The 16939-nt window shown below is 35.2% G+C and overlaps 1 protein-coding gene across 1 annotated transcript in view; it reads left to right on the top strand.

Moving 5' to 3' along the window:
- PDLIM5 (PDZ and LIM domain 5) overlaps positions 1-16939 on the top strand; it is a 223385-nt gene that overhangs the window by 111459 nt on the left and 94987 nt on the right. The window contains exons 4-5 of the mRNA XM_045284331.1: positions 9605-9647; positions 11462-11553. Coding sequence (XP_045140266.1) covers positions 9605-9647; positions 11462-11553 — 135 coding nt within the window. The remainder of the gene's footprint in view (positions 1-9604; positions 9648-11461; positions 11554-16939) is intronic.

Below are 16939 nucleotides of genomic sequence, written 5' to 3'. Positions count from 1 at the left end.
AAAAAAAAAAGAAAATTTCAAAGGGCAGCTGGAGAATGGAAGGCGAAATATAATGACATGTGCAAAGACCTAGACTTTGGAAACCAAAAGGGAAGAACATGCTCATCATGTCTTAACCTGAAAGAACCTAAGAAAAGTTTAAGCCTCGAGTTGCAAGATTGAATGATTCTATTGGCAAAATATTGAATAGTGCAGGAAGCATCAAAAGATGATAGAAAGAATACAGAGTTGCTGTAACAAACAGAATTCAGTGACATTCAAATTTCAGGAGGTGGTATATGAGCAAGGAAGAAACTTATACTATACTGAAAGGATTAGCCAAAAACAAGGCCCGAGAAACTGATGGAAGACCAATTGAAATGTTTCAACAAGCTGATGAAGCACCAGAAGCATTCACTTGTCCATGCCAGTAAATTTGGAAGACAGCTACTTGGCCACCTGACTGAATCCATATTTGTACCCATTCCAAAAAAAGGCGACCTAGCAATGTACAAATTATGGAGCAATATTATTGATACCACACGCATGTAAAATTTTTATGAAGATCACCCAACAGTTACATTGACAGGGAGCTGCCAGAAATTCAGGGTAGATTCAGAAGAGGACATCGAAACAAGGGATATCATTGCTGGTGTCACATGGATCGTGGTTGAAAGCAAAGAATACCAGAAGATGTTTACTTACTGTATATACTCGTGTAGAAGCCAAGTTTTTCAGCACATTTTTAATGCAGTTTTTGTGCTAAAATTAGGTGCCTCGGCTGATATTCAGGTTGGCTTATACTCGAGTATACACGGTAGTTCATTGAGTGTGCCAAGGCATTTGACTGTGTGGACCATGTCAAACTATGAGAAAAAAAACTTAATAAAAAATGCAAATTCTAAAAGACTTCATTGTGCTCATGAGAAACCTGCCTATGGATCAAGAAATAGTTTGTGAACAGAACAAGGGTATACTCAAACTCAGTAAACCAAACTCACTGCCATCAACTTGATTCTGACTCATACTAGAGGACACTGAGTTACTGATACTGCAACTGTTTATGGGAATAGAAAGCTCCATCTTTCTCTTGTAGAACCACTGGTAGTTTTGAACTGCTGACTTTTCGGTTGGCAGCCCAATGTGTAATGACTGCCACCCTCTAATAAGGGAATAGTGAGTGATTTAAAATCAGGAAAGGTGTGCATCAAGATTGTATTCTCTCACCACACTTATTCAGTCTGTTTGCTGAACAAATAATCAGAAAAACTGGATTATACGAAGCAGAATGCAGCATCAGGGTTGGAGGAAGACTTGTTAACAACCTTCAATATGCAGATGACACAACCTTGCTTGCTGAAAATGAAGAGTACTTGAAAGAGGAGGATTACAGCCTTCTGTATGGATTATGACTCAACTTACACTAGACCAGTAGGTAACAGCATGATAAATATAGAAACAATTGAAGTAAAATATTTCATTGATTGTGGATCCACAATCAATGCTCATGGAAGCAACAGTCAGGAGATCAAATGATGCATTGCATTGGGTAAATCTCCCATACAAGCAGATTAAAAAGTAAGTATGTTACTTTGAGGAATGGGAAATGCATATGAAAGTTGAATGTGGAATAATGAAGACCAAAGAAAAATTGATGCATTTGAACTTTGGTGTTGGTGAAGAGTATTGAAACTACCAAAGAATAAACAGATCTGTCTTGAAAGGAGTACAGCTAGAATGCTTTTTAGAGACAAGAATTCTGAGACTTCATGTCAAGTATGGACATGTTATCAGGAGAGACTAACCCCTGGAGAAGGACATCATGCTTGAGAAGGTGAAAGGGTGGGAGGATCAGGCAGGACTGGACTGTATTGTTTAATTCTGTTGTCCATAGGGTTGGTGTGAGTCAGAACTGACTTGATGGCACCTAACAACAACAATAGCAAGCTTTATTTTAGGAACTTAGTCAATACTTACAAGGTTCTTAATTCAATGTTGAGCTTTAAGTATGGGTAACTATAATGTTGGCATTGATGCTTTCATTATCTGTATAAAGGGAAGTATTTTATCATGTTTAGACTAATTCTCTCCCTTACCCTCACTTTTTTTACTTGAAAACGAGCAAGCATATTAAGTAGGAGAGGCTCACTAGAAGCCCTTTTGTTCCTTTTTTCATAATCAATCTTATAACCAATTGATGAACATTTCTTCCCAAACTTCACTCAACTGGTATAGTCTCCTAAGAAGGGATATTACAACAGAAGCACTCAACCTTACCTAAAAGACAGTTAGTTGCCATTGATTTGACTCTTGATTTATGGCAATCCCATAAGCGCCAGAGTAAAACTTCTCCTTAGTGTTTTCAATGGACGATTTACTGAAAGGAGATCACCAGGCCTTTCTTCTGAGGCCCCTCTGAGTTGACTTGAAACTATAGCCTTTCGCTTAGCAGGTGAGTAAGTTAACCATTTCCAGCATGACAAGACTCCCAATTTCACCTAAGGCAAAAGAAACAAAGCCGTTGCTGTCTAGTTAATTCCAACTCAGAATGACCCTATAAGATTGGGGCAGAACTGCCACATAGGGGTTCCCAGAGCTGTAAGCTATTTCTTAGGGAACCCAACTGCCACATCTTTTTCCCAAGGAGTGGTTTGTGGATTTGAACTGCCTACTTTGGGTCAGAAACCTACACTTAGTCACTCCGCTATCAGGCCCGCAACTTTTCTTAAGAAAAGCTAACCATCAAGTAGCAACTACTCATTATGGATGTATCAGAGCCACATCCAATTTAAGGACCAAGGGCCTCAGGTACACAAGTGGGCTAGAGCCATTTTTTTGCTTCTGTTAGCTTTCCTACTATTTCACAAGCTTCAAAAAATTCTGCATACCTTACAGTTGCATCTTGCTGTAGGATGAAAAAATGTACTTTAATTAATTCATAACATAAGATTAAAAAGATTTATGTATAAGAGATAATATGTGTATGAGTGCACATGCATAGATATGATCGCCAGTCTTATGGGCAAGAAGACACGCTTATAGAAACTTCTGTGCTTTTGCTTTTAGGAAAAATAAAAACCTGTATTTACATGGTCTTAAATCATTAAGGGAAAAGCCAAAATGGTGATATATCACCATAAGTGATTAAAATGTTTAAGGACTGAGTTTTTAAGAAGAGACTGTCTGGGAAGACAATAACGTATGGAGAAACTATTGAAAGAAACATCCCTCTCTGCACACTTGAATGCTCACGTTTTTTCCTTCTGGAGTTGCTTTGTTATTACACATTGACAACTTTGCAATTAAAGTGATTAATGATGTACCCTAGTGTTTATGGGTCCTGAGGTCAGTGGGCCCAAAGATGGCCATGCTGTGGGAAACTTAGATAAAGCTTATCTCATAGAGGAAGAACCCAAAATCCTTTTCCTTTCTCTCTGATTGTTTATGAGTTAATTATGTTAGATATGGTTGGAGTCACCAAGACATAATGAATAAGAAGTGCAAACAGTTATATCCAGTCTAATTGTGTTGCCTAAATACTCATTCTTAAACACTAATGTGAGCATTCAGTGGCAATGTTGTTCAAATAGGTATTTTATAGAGCAGTCTCAGAAAAAGTGCATTAATTAGCTAAATATGTAATTTATAACACCATTGGGTGCTCATAGGATGAAGTTTTGCTTGATTTCTTTAAATTTAATTTTTGCTAAAACTCTTGTTAAATTTACAGCATTATTTTCCTGTCCTCCATTCTCACCAAGGCATTACAACTCTGGTTTCTAATACAGTCTTTGTTACCTAGAAACCCTTTAAATGCTTAAGCTACAAGTTCAGAAACTGGTTGGAATCCATCAGAGATTTTTAATTTGGATATCACTCTTAACCAAAGCAATCAACTCTCTAGCCTCACTGCCTGCTTTGTTCTTTGAATTTTGTGAGCTGAGGATAGTACTGGGCTAAGGAACTGGTAGCTCACCACCATGACTTAAATACCATGGCTTCACATTGAGGAACCAGAGAACAATAAGCAAATTGTTGAGCTCCTGGCACTAAGCCATTATTAGGATCTCTGCTGGTTTGATACTCAGACTGCACAAAACGTGACTCGTGACGGTCACTGCAGTTGAAAAGGAGATATATTATTCCCGTGTGCTTCTGAAGAAAATTATGTAGGATACTTTTTATTTGTACCTGAGATTTTGAGGGAGGCGGGGGGAATGCAACAACTTTATTCAAAGGAAAGGGCAATGAAGTTTGTTGAAAACATAAAAGGAGGCACAGCTTCGACACCTCCTCTCAAGTGCAGGACCAGGTGCAGGGTCGATTCCTTCTGGATGTTGTAGTCAGACAGGGTGCATCCACCTTCCGGTTCTCCTCAGCAAAGATCAACCTCTGCTGGTCAAGAGGGATGCCTTCCTGTACCTGTTTTTAAAAATGGTTTATTTAGTTAAATATCCTGTTAAATGTTTGTTTTCATGTAGTCTGGCACTTTTAAGATAAAGGAACGGATCATCAATTTATATTTATAAAGAAAAGAACGAAATATTTTTATTACAGGGAATATTTCTTTTCCTATACTAGGATTTTCTCCCTAGAAAATACATATTATAGTTTGATGAGGGAAATAGCACTTTACTCATTGAACATTGTTAAATTTTGCTCATAGCCTGGTTATTTTGTTATCTGCGAAGTTCAAGGAAGACTAATTTGATAAGATGAATCATTCTGTTTACAGATAATTTCAAGAATTTTAAAAATTCTAATTTTTTTTTTCTGGATTGGAATAACTTGTAACTAACTTGCAAATTTTTATTTGTGAGTTTTTGTAGGAGTCTTAAGTAACCATTAATCAGAGTTCACAGAGTTTCTTTAAATGTTTCTTTGTTTCATAAGGGGAAAAAATCACCTTCAAATGAGTGAATGCAATAATCCATAGCATTTTCTTTAGGAAATGAGGCTCTGCGGTTTAGCACCTTATTTGACTCTGTTTTCCAGATATTTTTGACAGCAGATCTCTTTCTTGAAAGGAATTTTCCTTAAGACAGTCTTTGAGAAATATCCATTATTTTTAAAATGGTGCAATTACATTTTATGTAATGTGGAAAACATAGCTCAAAAGAGAAAGAATAAGTGTTATTTAAAAAGACTTCCCCATTAAAATACAGATGTGTTTCTTTCTACTCTTTCCATATATTGGTCATGTTGGATGTGTTGTTTTGTATCTTCCTTTTTCCATGTGACACCAAAAAACCTTTTATCTTGCTGTGGTGGGATCAATGGGTAAGCATTGGATTATTAACTGCAAGATCAGAAGTTCAAACCCACCAGCCAATACGCCAAAGAAAAATGAGGCTGTGATATTCTGTAAAGATGTACACTTTTAGAGACCCAAAGGTGGCAGTTCTACTCTGTCTTATAGGGTCACTGTGAGTCAGAATCTCAGTGGCAGTGGTTTATTCAAAATTCTAAGAATGATTTTAATTATATATGAAATAGTTAATCACTTTCTCATTCTTGTATCTTTTACAAGTTCCTAAGTTTTCATTACTATAAATTGTATCATAGTGAACAAATTATCTTTATGTATATATAGCGCTGTTTCCATATTTCAGGTTATTTTCTTATGGTAGATCCTCAGAAGTTGATTATTTTAATGAGAGCATGAGCATTTTGAAGGTTTTAAAAAATGAATCCATGCCTAATCATATTTTAAAATGTATAGTTTATTCTGAAGCATTGTGTATTGCCATTTTAAAACATCTTACACATATGAAAGGAAATGAGGTATATATTTTTCTTCTGTCATTCTTTGATATTTGGTAAAGTTTTAAAAATTAACTCATGTTTGCTATTCATTCTATAGCATTCATTTGCCATGTATTCAAAATTTTCCTGAGTCACAATACTTAATAGTTATTATACTTTAATATAAGACTTATGACATTAAGATCTTTTACAATTAGTTTACATTGTATGCCTTAAAACGTTCAAATACTTTTAATGTTAACATTTTATTTGACTTCTGTTTACTCTAGGAAACAAAATGATATACTCAAAGACTATTTTAATATTAATTTTCAAACTTACATGATTTAAATTGTGAGCTTCTGGAAATATTCAGATAATAGAGGCCAGATCAACCTACTGATTAACTTGTAATAAAGTAACTCTAACGAACCTTTCAGTTTCAAAGTTTCTATGACTCACATGGTACTTAAATATTTAAACCAATAGAACTAATTTTTATTGTATCTGGTTTCAACTGTACTATTTGAAATTTAATTACAAGCCTGTCAGATTCCCGCCCCCCGCCAAAATTACGCTCATCTATTTAATGTGTAGTGGAATCTACTCTTGAGTTTGGGGAATATATTACTCCTCTTTTCTCTCTTTTAAGTTCATGTCATCACGCTTGTGAAACTGTATGGTCAGCAGGGCAATGCTCAAATTCCAGATTAATTTTTATTTTTAATATAAAATTTCCAGGAGTACTGTTGTAGTTTTTGTATGTTAGTTATAATATGTTAAGACTCCTGATTATTCTAAGCTTTTTCAGAAGAATAAGCTTGGGTTAAAAAATAATGAAAATGAACCAATCTGTTTTTACAAAAACTTCTATAATCTTTTAAGTACCAACACCAAGAAAAACCCAAGGAATTTGTACTCATAGATACAGGATATACTTATTTTAATCTGAGTTTGAAAATTTAGTACTATTATATAGCATGCTCTTTTATTTTACAAATTATTTTTATGTTACTAAAAGAGCACCCCATGGACCTTGAAACAAAATAAAAAAAAACACTGTACTCTTACCCCACCATCTTTATCATGTCTTGAGTGACAACTGTAGATTCACTGAATGCCCCCATTATCTTATCTGACAAAGGTAGGTCAAGGCATCATGCCTGGATTTTACTGGTACAATCCCATTGCATTGATGAGACAAGTAGAGAGGTAATGGGATTTGGGACTAAAGAAGATGTGATGTTCCTGATTCTGACAAACTTTCAGTAATATCATGGGCAGTTTTAATAAGTAGCTCCTTTGTGATTACATCCTATTGTGAAATTTCAATGAAAGGTAGATTCCACTGTTCTGTACTTGGACATGTTTCCTTTGTTTGTTATAATAACCCTGTAAGCCAAAAGTGAAATTATCTACGTAAGAGTAAGCATGGAAAGTTATGCAACTGCACAGAATGTAATTCTGTATTGCAGTAACTGAATGGAGCATTGTGGACTCTGCTAAGTTAGCCACTTGTTCAGTCAGTGCTTGTCCTAACTAACCAACTTAGTTGTTATTGGAAAATTCAGATGTTGTTAAAATTGTTGATTGGAGTTCATTGCTAGGTTATGCTCGTAGAGACCTAGTATCTTGTGCTAGTTTCTTCTGTTTGTGATGTGTTGTCTGTATAAGTAAAATGATTCCATGGTTTGTAACTTAGAATTGTTATTACATAGTATTTACCTACTAGACTTTCACTTCTTGAGTCTGCACTTGATATCTTACTCTCAGGCTTGTATTAAAGAGTAGTCATTAAACATAACAGACACATTGATATTTGGTAAATAACTTTAAAATCATTAGAGGCTTTCCCAGTTATTGTAAGTTGCACTTTCCTTGAGTACAAGCAATTCAATATTTAAGAAGTATAATTTTTAGCCCCATCTTAGACAATTTACTCATTTCAGCTCTGAAATTTCTCAACTGTAAAATGGATTATTGTAGCTTTCACTTTGGTTATTATAAGGACTATATGAAATGATGGCTCCAAACCAAGATTTTTTACTGTCTGTGTTAACCAAAGGATTAGTAGTAAGTATACATAAGTAATTTAAATATAGCAACCTTCAACTTGAGTGTATGAATTTTAGCCTTGTTCTTTCTCGGAATCATTACTAATAACCTATTACATGCCAGTCACTGCTAACAAAAAAAGATAAAAGCAAATTAAGACATGATCTTTATCTTCCTTGAAATTAAAGCCTAATGGAAGAATTTAGAGCCTAAATCCCCAAACTTATTTAGCCCAGTGCCCCTTTTCAGGAAAAAAATTTTTTTTACTCAGCACCCCTTTGGCAATTAAAACGTTTGTCCTGTAGCCCACAAGCCAGTATAAAATGTATGTTTTTTGCAAACGCACCCTACCCACCCCCATCTGCATCTTCCCAGTGCCCCACAAGGGGCAGTATCACCCACTAAGGGACAAAAATGTATTAATTTGATTTACCAGAGCAAACGCGTTAATTTGCATAAGCATTTCAGAATATAAATATGAAATAAAGTGACGCAATTTCACCAGAATTTATTTGATATTTTCATAAACATTTGTTCATGAATAGTAGGATATTGGGAAAATACAATTGAAGATAGAGATTTGAATTAGTTTTTTGAGGAATTATTTGAGAACCATAAAATTGGAGTGACCATGAATTCTCCCAGAACCCACCATTTTTCCTCTTAATTCTAGCGGCCTGAGGTGACCTGCCAAAATGGTTCACTACTCACTTGACCCAGAAAACCCTACAAAATCCTGAAAAGCAAGAGAGTCGAACCTCTGGGTTCATTTCAAGAACACCCGTGAAACTGCCCAAGCCATCAAAGGCATGCATATCCAGAAAGCCACCAAGTACTTGACAGATGTCACTCTGCAGAAGCAGTGTGTGCCCTTCGGACGTTACAACGGTAGCACAATGGTAGCGTTGGTAGGAGTGCCCAGGCCAAAAGGTGGGGTTGGACCCAAGGTCGGTGGCCCAAAAAGAGCGCTGAATTTTTACTTTACATGCTTAAAAATGCACAAAGTCATGCTGAACTTAGGGTTTAGATGTGGCTTCTCTGATCATTGAGCACATCCAGGTGAATGCGCGGCCAGACTTATAGAGCTTATGGTCTGATCAGTCCACACATAAGCTCCCCCTGCCACATTGAGATGATCCTGACTGAAAAGGAACACATTGTTCCTGAACCAGAAGAGGAGGTTGCACAGAAGAAAAAGATTTCCCAGAAGAAACTGAAGAAGCAAAAACTCATGGCTCGGGAATAAATTAAGCTTAAAATAATAAAAGTTAAAGCAGGGAAAAAATAAAGAACCATAAAATTTTGTATTATACTCTGAACATTAAGTAGGGAACAGCCTCAGATTAAGGATTTAATTTGGGTGAAGTAGCAAGCAGGATGAATGTTTGCTTTTGTTCATTTGGGTGTGTAGAGACCCAGCAATTGCTAATGAATTACTAGTACCTAAGGGTACTTAGCGGAAGAAAGACAAGGCTTTCTGGCCCAGTGGTTTACAGTGGGTTGCTAATTACCAACTCAGCAGTTTGAAACTACCAGCTGCTGTGAGGGTGAACATGGGACTTTCTATTTTTATAGAGTTACAATTTCAGAAACCCACAGGTCACTATAGGTGAGAATGGACTGGGAGGCGGTGAGTTTGGTTTTGCAAGGTGAAGTCTGAAGGCATTTGACTTGCAGAGACTAAGAAGTAGATTATAAATAGTCAAAACATATGAATTGTGAAACTATAAATTCTGATTTAATATGCTAAGGAATATAATAGTAAAAATTCTATTTTAAGAAATTTATGAATTTGTAAACATTTGTGTATTTTTTTTTTCTTCAGAGCATCTGCTACACCGAAGCCTGAGCCAGTTCCTGTTCAAAAGGTATATCTCTAACCTCCCAGATTAGAGTGCCTTTAATTTCTGAGCCAGTACATTATACATATGCCCACATATCTTACATTCACATAATAGTTTTTCTGTATGTGTGAGGGGCTTCAAAAAATTCGTGAAAAAAAATCTATTTTTTAATTCCATGATCCATGAAGTTTTTGAAGCCTCCTTAAGTTAAAGTGGTTACTGAAACTGTGGCTCAACAGGTCTTTCACATTATTTTATTAATATTAAATACTTAATACATTTTCAGAGTATTTTTACATCAGTTTATTGACAGTTTTTTTTTACAATGTTCCCCAAATTTCCTGTCATTATTCCTATATATCTGGTTTTACTTTTTGAAGTGTTCCTTCCAATTTTACTTTATTGTCTTTCTGTTGAGTAACGTTGATTTGCTTAAACAGTAAGCCATTATTTTTCTCCATTAGCCTTGTTACTTCCACGAGATTAATGTGCAACTTTTTTTTAAAGTAAATATAGATGGCACCATTGTAGGCTTTCTAAAAATATGATTTTTTTCCTTTGGAATAATAAAGTAGAGATTTATTCTTGAATGTCATGAATGGTTAACTTTTTTTTAAAACCGTAGACTTGATTTGGAATAGGAATTTGTTAACATGACATCTATTAATTTTAGAAGTAATTGACCATTCTTGCTGCTTTCCATTTTATTTTAGCTGATGGCAGTGCAAAAATGTTGAATTTACTTTTTTCTCCTCATGTAACTATTAAGTATTTATTTTGGAAGTGAAAATTTAAGACTTTAATCCATCTGTGATTCATATCTCAGAACTTTCCAGAGGGACAATTGAGTAGATTACCGAAGAGGGAAAGGGTTAATTTTATTTTGTTTGTTTATCAATGAGTTTTTCATTTTTTCTTTATTCAAGATAATCTGTACATTAGATGGACACATTTTTGTATTGAACATAATTATCTTATGTTCCTCATTTTTCAATTGAAGAGTCAGAAATATTCTGCAGCGCCTGCATAAGTCAAGTAATTGCCTTCTAGAGAATAATTAGACATGTTTGAGAGTTGGAATTATAATTAAAACTCTACATATTTTTTAAAAGTTTAAACGGTTTGCAATGTTTTGTTTATTTTGGCATATTTAAACATTCCCCCTACCCCCCTTTGGAATATGTCTAAATTGAACAACTGTGATGACCTATATTTTTTCTATTTCTTCTGCTCTATTTCCTAAATACTTGAAAACTCTCTTCATTTTATTTTTTTAAATGCATATACACTTAGTGTGTCCATCTGTGTTACACACCTTGAGATCAGTTAGCATGCATGTTATGCTATGTAAACGATGTTTTTAGCTGGAAATGTGAATTTGGAGCTGCTAACATGATTTGGGAGCTGCTAACATGATTGTGTTTGTCTTAAAGTCAGCTACATGTTCTTTTCAGTAAATATATTTTGCATGTATTTGGTGTGTTGTTTGTGTTTATTTTTATTTTACATAGGGAGAACCTAAAGAAGTAGTTAAACCTGTGCCCATTACATCTCCTGCTGTGTCCAAAGTCACTTCCACATCCAACATGGCCTACAATAAGGCACCACGGCCCTTTGGTTCTGTGTCTTCTCCAAAAGTCACATCCATTCCATCACCATCGTCTGCCTTCACCTCAGCCCATGTGACCACTTCATCACATGCTTCCCCTCCACCTGTGGCTGCTGTCACTCCTCTCCCATTCACTGCATCTGGACTGCATGTTAATGACAATCTTAGTGCTCACCAGCGTTCACCTGCACTGAACGCTGCTAAAACTGCAGTTAATGTCCCACGGCAGCCCACAGTCACCAGCGTGTGTGCCGAGACTGCTCAGGAGCTAGCAGAGGGACAGAGAAGAGGATCCCAGGGTGACAGTAAACAGCAAAATGGGTAGGTGGTCAAGGGTGCTTTTTGCTCTTCTCAAAGACTCTTTCAAACAGTTTCCACAAAACAATCTGTACCGGCAGAATATCAGGTGATTTTTGAACGAAAGGAGATACTATTTTATTTGTTTCATTAACAGGTGCCTTTATTGATACTATATAAATACAGCACTTTCTGCAAGGCGATTACAGGTTAATCAGACCTAATTGTGCGTTTGACATGCTGTGAGCCATATAACATACTCTGTAACTCTTCTCGAAGTCCTGGCAAATACTGAGCAGCTGGCACGTATAATGCAAGGCAAATGTTGAATCATTTTCCTCCTCAGTGTTCTGTCTTTTTGTTGGTCACCAGAAGTGTGAACAGAGTGGTTGCAATTGTCTTCATTTTAGGTAGCTCACCTGAGGAGAAAGGAAATAAGGAGGTTATAACCCACTATTGTTTTTCCCTCACCTCTCCAGGAGGTAGTCTTAAGAAAACAGAACACAGCTCTAATTTTGACTCATGTATGTTACTTTAGTTTAAAGCAGATTTCAAGCAACATTCTTTTCAGATAAGTTAAACTCTAGTTTAACTTTAAAACAGAAAGCTATATATATTTCATAACAATTAAAAAATCACAGTAAAGACAAAAACCAAAAAAGCAACAGAAGCAAATATTTTCATTGTAAAGATTCTTCTAAAATGAATTAATTTAAACCAATGTACACCCAAATATATAGTGCTAACAAAATTTTTAAAAAATCTGTTCCTCAAGTTCTTGTTTCCTAAAAAGATTATTTTTTAAAGCTCTTAAAAAATTGGTCTAAGGTATTAACTTATTTGAACTACACATAGTTACAAAATTGCATGTCTATTTTCACTAGTCCCCATTAATAAATTTCCATGTATGGATTTTATTCTCTGGAATTTAATGTCCATATTTAAAACCAAAGTTGTTTTTGGAAAATTGTTTCCAACAGATTTAATGTGAAAAATTGTACCTTAAAAGAAAACAAACAAAGGGAAATAATCTGCACACGTGATGGTTTCCATCACTGCCAGTTCCCAGGAAAATGAAATAATTGCATGGAGAGGTCCTTTCTATGAGGTAATCCCTTCCGAATGTTAATTCAAGTAATGAAGGGACTGTGCTTTCTGAAGCACTGCTGCCATGGCAACTTTTGGACTTTGAAAGAGCAGGTGGCAGAGATCCAGGCTGCTGCTGGGGAAAAAGAGCAGGAGGTCTAGGGAAGAGCAGCTACTGGGCCTTACATACGGTTTTGTGGTTGAGGCTTTTTAATGTTTTGATGTATCTGTTGAGGAAGAGTAGTGTTCATCAAAGAATACTATTTCTTTTTTTACTTGAGGATGAGAAATAGTATGTAGATTTCAAATGTTTTTAAATATATATATGTTTGGATTTTTTGTTTCTATTTTAAGACAGTCATTTTTAGAATAATTAACTTGGATATCTGGACATCTATCAAATGCTAACCTTAGAGAAAACTCAAGTCTACAATGTTTATGAAATTCTAGGATCTGAAGAAATAAGTCCATTGAAAGAAGTGTCTTTTTAAGCTAACACTAAAGATTCATAAAGCAGTCTTGTTAATGGAAAGATAAAGGCGTGGTAAGAGATAAAGACATATCAATGTTATAGAAAAGCTCATCATTTAAATTATCTGTAAACACCAGACCTAGTTTTTGTGTTTTAGAAACACAACTTTGATGATGAAACTCCAAATGATAATGCATCTTATTTTCAAACTGAAGCCGTAGGCAGCAGTGTTATTGTAGAATCTTTATTCTTACTTGTTAATCAGTCAACTGGTGAATATTGAACACATGCCTGGTGTTTAGCAACTGTACATGATACCAGAGGAAGGGGATCATTACATTTTTATAATGTTATTAAGAAGCAAGTACCTGCTTTGCATTTGCAAACTAGGTGCACTTAAAAATAGATTTCATGTGCTGTCCAGATGCTAGGACAATGAGAACTTGACTACTAGGAAAACAGCGTGTGGTGTCTGTGAACTGCTAAGACAAACTTACAGTGCCCCCCGCTCTCACAACATTTAGATCAGAGAAATGAGAAAATAAGTCATACACTTCCGTAGTCAGTGATAGGTTTTGGAGACTGACAAATGCATATTCTGCATCTGGTGTCAAACTTTTCAGTTAGGAGGTATCACTGTTTATTTAGTATGTGGTGGTAACATTTGTCATATTTTTATAATGTTATAAAAGATCTTCAATAAAACTCCTTAAAGTGAAGAGTAGTTACTTTTCATTAGCAGATTTTGTGTTTGAAAATATAAAACACCATTGAACAAAAATTTAAGATATCAGAAAGCTATAATGTTAAATGTATTGTTTTTTTCCTTCAAAATAATGGAGGACTGTTAATGTTCAAGTCATTTAAAGTGGCTAGTTAATGTGCAAAGTTAGTAGACATCCTATGCAAATTTGTAAAGGCTTAAAGAACAAAAGAGACAAGCAAGTGCTTACTAAGAGTTAATTAATTCTTATTAAGAAATGAGCTATTCTAATAGAGCTGTGTGGAATCTATACTTAAGTTGCTATCAGTAGGATAGCTATCTCTTAATAATACTATCCAAGCGTTCCTCTTCCCTTTTTTACCTAGAAATGACTAAGGCACTTGAAAACATTTGAACCATTAGTATATATGTACAAATTATTGTCTTAGTTTGCTGCTTCCTTTAGAGCAAAATGGGATTTTACATCCAAACTGGAAGGGACTCTATATTTTGCATCAAGTAGCCTAAGTAACTTACCTTTTTCCTTGCCATATGTCCTTGCATTATACAGTGCCACTGCATCTGAGAGGTAAGTCTTTTACGTATTTTATAATAATTTCAATTTTAAGCGACTGAATTTTTCTAACAGTTCCTATGTGGTATTTTGAAGAACCTGGCCTTGGAAGATGAAAACAAATGATGATATGTCAGTATTATTTTTAAAATGCTTTTCACATGCTTTTCTCTTTGCAGAGAACAGAAGTGAAAAAGTTAGTATCCACATTACTGGAGGGGAAATATGGTGATTTATGTATAAGTAAACAGCATGAATGCCAATTTTTGCAAAATGAAGTGAAATTTTGCAAAAGACCTATAATTTAGAATAACCACATTCAGTGTCTCAATAAGTTTGGTTTGTTTTGCTATGCTGTGGTGAATTGCTTTTTAGTAATAAATAAATAGTGTTTAACTTATTTCATAAGATATCTGTGGGGTTTGCGGTGTAATGATTTGAAAGATACAATGCTTGATGGGCATGTAAAGAAGACTACTAGAAGACACACATAAAGCTAGGTGAGAAAGCATAAGCATTTGTACCACTAGTGGATAGCATATGTAAACTTAGCCGATTTCCAAATTATTACACAAACTGGTTCCCTTTTTTTTTGTAAAATCATTTAAGAATCTTCTTTATTTTTTAAGCGTGTTTTAATTCAGATAATGTTGATCATAGGTTTTAAACTCAACACATGGAGTTGTGCTTCAGTGTGAATGGTAAGAAAGTCTCATTATTTGAGATAATTACCAACTTATTAAAGGTCACAGTTAATTGGCTTAAGGCATTGGAATCACTTTGATGTGACTCTTTAAAATCTCACATTTGTTGTATAGGTATTGACGTTAAACTCACCATTTATTATTAGATTTCTAAAAGGAAGAAAATTATATTGGATCAGAACTTCAGATAATTTTACATGAAAGTACAATTGCTCCCAGTATGTGGTTAAGTTTCTACATCATCATACGATAGAGTAGAATGAGAAGTACAGACTATCTATATGGGATATATCTAAGAGAATTAAACATTGAATTGTTAAAGCAGCTTCATACCAGTATGTCTTACCAACACGTCAGTTTCATGTCATATTTAACATAGCACTATTTTACACCAGCGTACTATTAAAGCATTCCCAAACATGATTCAATATGTGGGTAGTTAACATTCCATACAACAATTGTATCGAGCATGTTGCCATCATGTTCCATTTTCTGAAACACAAACTATTTGAGGTATTCAAATAGTTTGCATATCATCTCTTTTTATACTTCAATTCTTACCCACAGAGTCAAGTTTTCTTTTATACCAATTACCAAATTTTAGTGCTGCAACAGCAATTCTATATTAAAGACAGAAATATAAGAGTTGGAGAAATAAATTTGAACATAAGTTACAGATTTTTAAAGATTACATATTTGGATTTATGACCTCATTAAGTATTACTATATTACTACTGTGCATTGTGCTAGCTGTGTCTAAATGCATTTTGTGATTTTTCACTTGGACTCTGAACGCAGAGAGGTTAAAGTAATTTTCTCAGCTCTTGTAGCTTATAAATGGTAGAGCCCAGGATTCAAGTTTCAATCTTTTAAAGCTGAATTTTGGTATACCTTCTTCCGTATCAGCTACTTGTGACTTGGGCATGTTTCTGTTACTTTGAAATGGTATTTGCTTTTAACAGTTATAAATGTAAGGATAAATTAAGTGAATTGAGGCTGTGTGAACGAATTGACATGCATGGACTATGGATGTGTGTGCGTGCATGTGTGTGCACATGCACAGACACACACATACTCGTGCACATAATTGAGGGTATTGCCTATTGTTAACAGAAACCTCCATTTGTGTAATTATCCAAGTACTTTTACGTGTATGAAACATGCTCTTAATCACAATTCCAAGAGACAGGAAAGTTGTCGGTCAGTTTCAGTACCGAGAGGAAAATGTTGTGTTGTTTACTGCCATCCAGTCAGCCCAAACCCATAGCAATCCTATGCACAGCAGTAGGAAACTCTGCACAGTCCTGCGCCCTCCTCACAATTGTTCCTATGCCTGAGTCCACCGATGCAGTCACAGTGTCACTCCATCTAGTTGAGGGCCTTCCTAGTTTTCACTGCCCTTCCACTTTACCAAGCACGATGTCCTTCTCCAGGGACTGGTCTCTCCTGACAGCATGTCCAAAGAGAAGGAAATGGGGTTTCTGTACATGTGGCTTTCCCCAGTACTGGAGAAGTGGGCAGAACAAGCAGGAAAAGAAGCCAGGTCATCTGGCTTTTGATGTTGCCCTTTTTGAGACTATTTTGCATAGTGGACTGTTCACTTGGTCCCATTTTATAAAACACATGGAACTATTTGATTGAGATATTCAAAGAGGCATCTTTTGGTTAAAACGGTTGAACCTCCACTTTCTTGCTCCTCATCACACTATAGAATATCTTCTCTCTTAGCTTCATATAATAAAATGTTTTCCCTAAATATTAAAATGTTTATATATACATCCAAAATTATACTTTGTTTAGGAAGGGTTAAATTTTGCAAGACTGTTTCCCTAAAAAGATGCAGAAGAGAGGGCTTGGTGTTGTAGAAGAAT

The sequence above is a fragment of the Echinops telfairi genome, unplaced genomic scaffold (genome assembly GCF_000313985.2).
Source record: "Echinops telfairi isolate 266 unplaced genomic scaffold, ASM31398v2 ScPeMD7_7468;HRSCAF=8506_0, whole genome shotgun sequence".
Classification (NCBI taxonomy): domain Eukaryota; kingdom Metazoa; phylum Chordata; class Mammalia; order Afrosoricida; family Tenrecidae; genus Echinops; species Echinops telfairi.
This window is presented reverse-complemented; position numbering and strand designations above follow the sequence as displayed.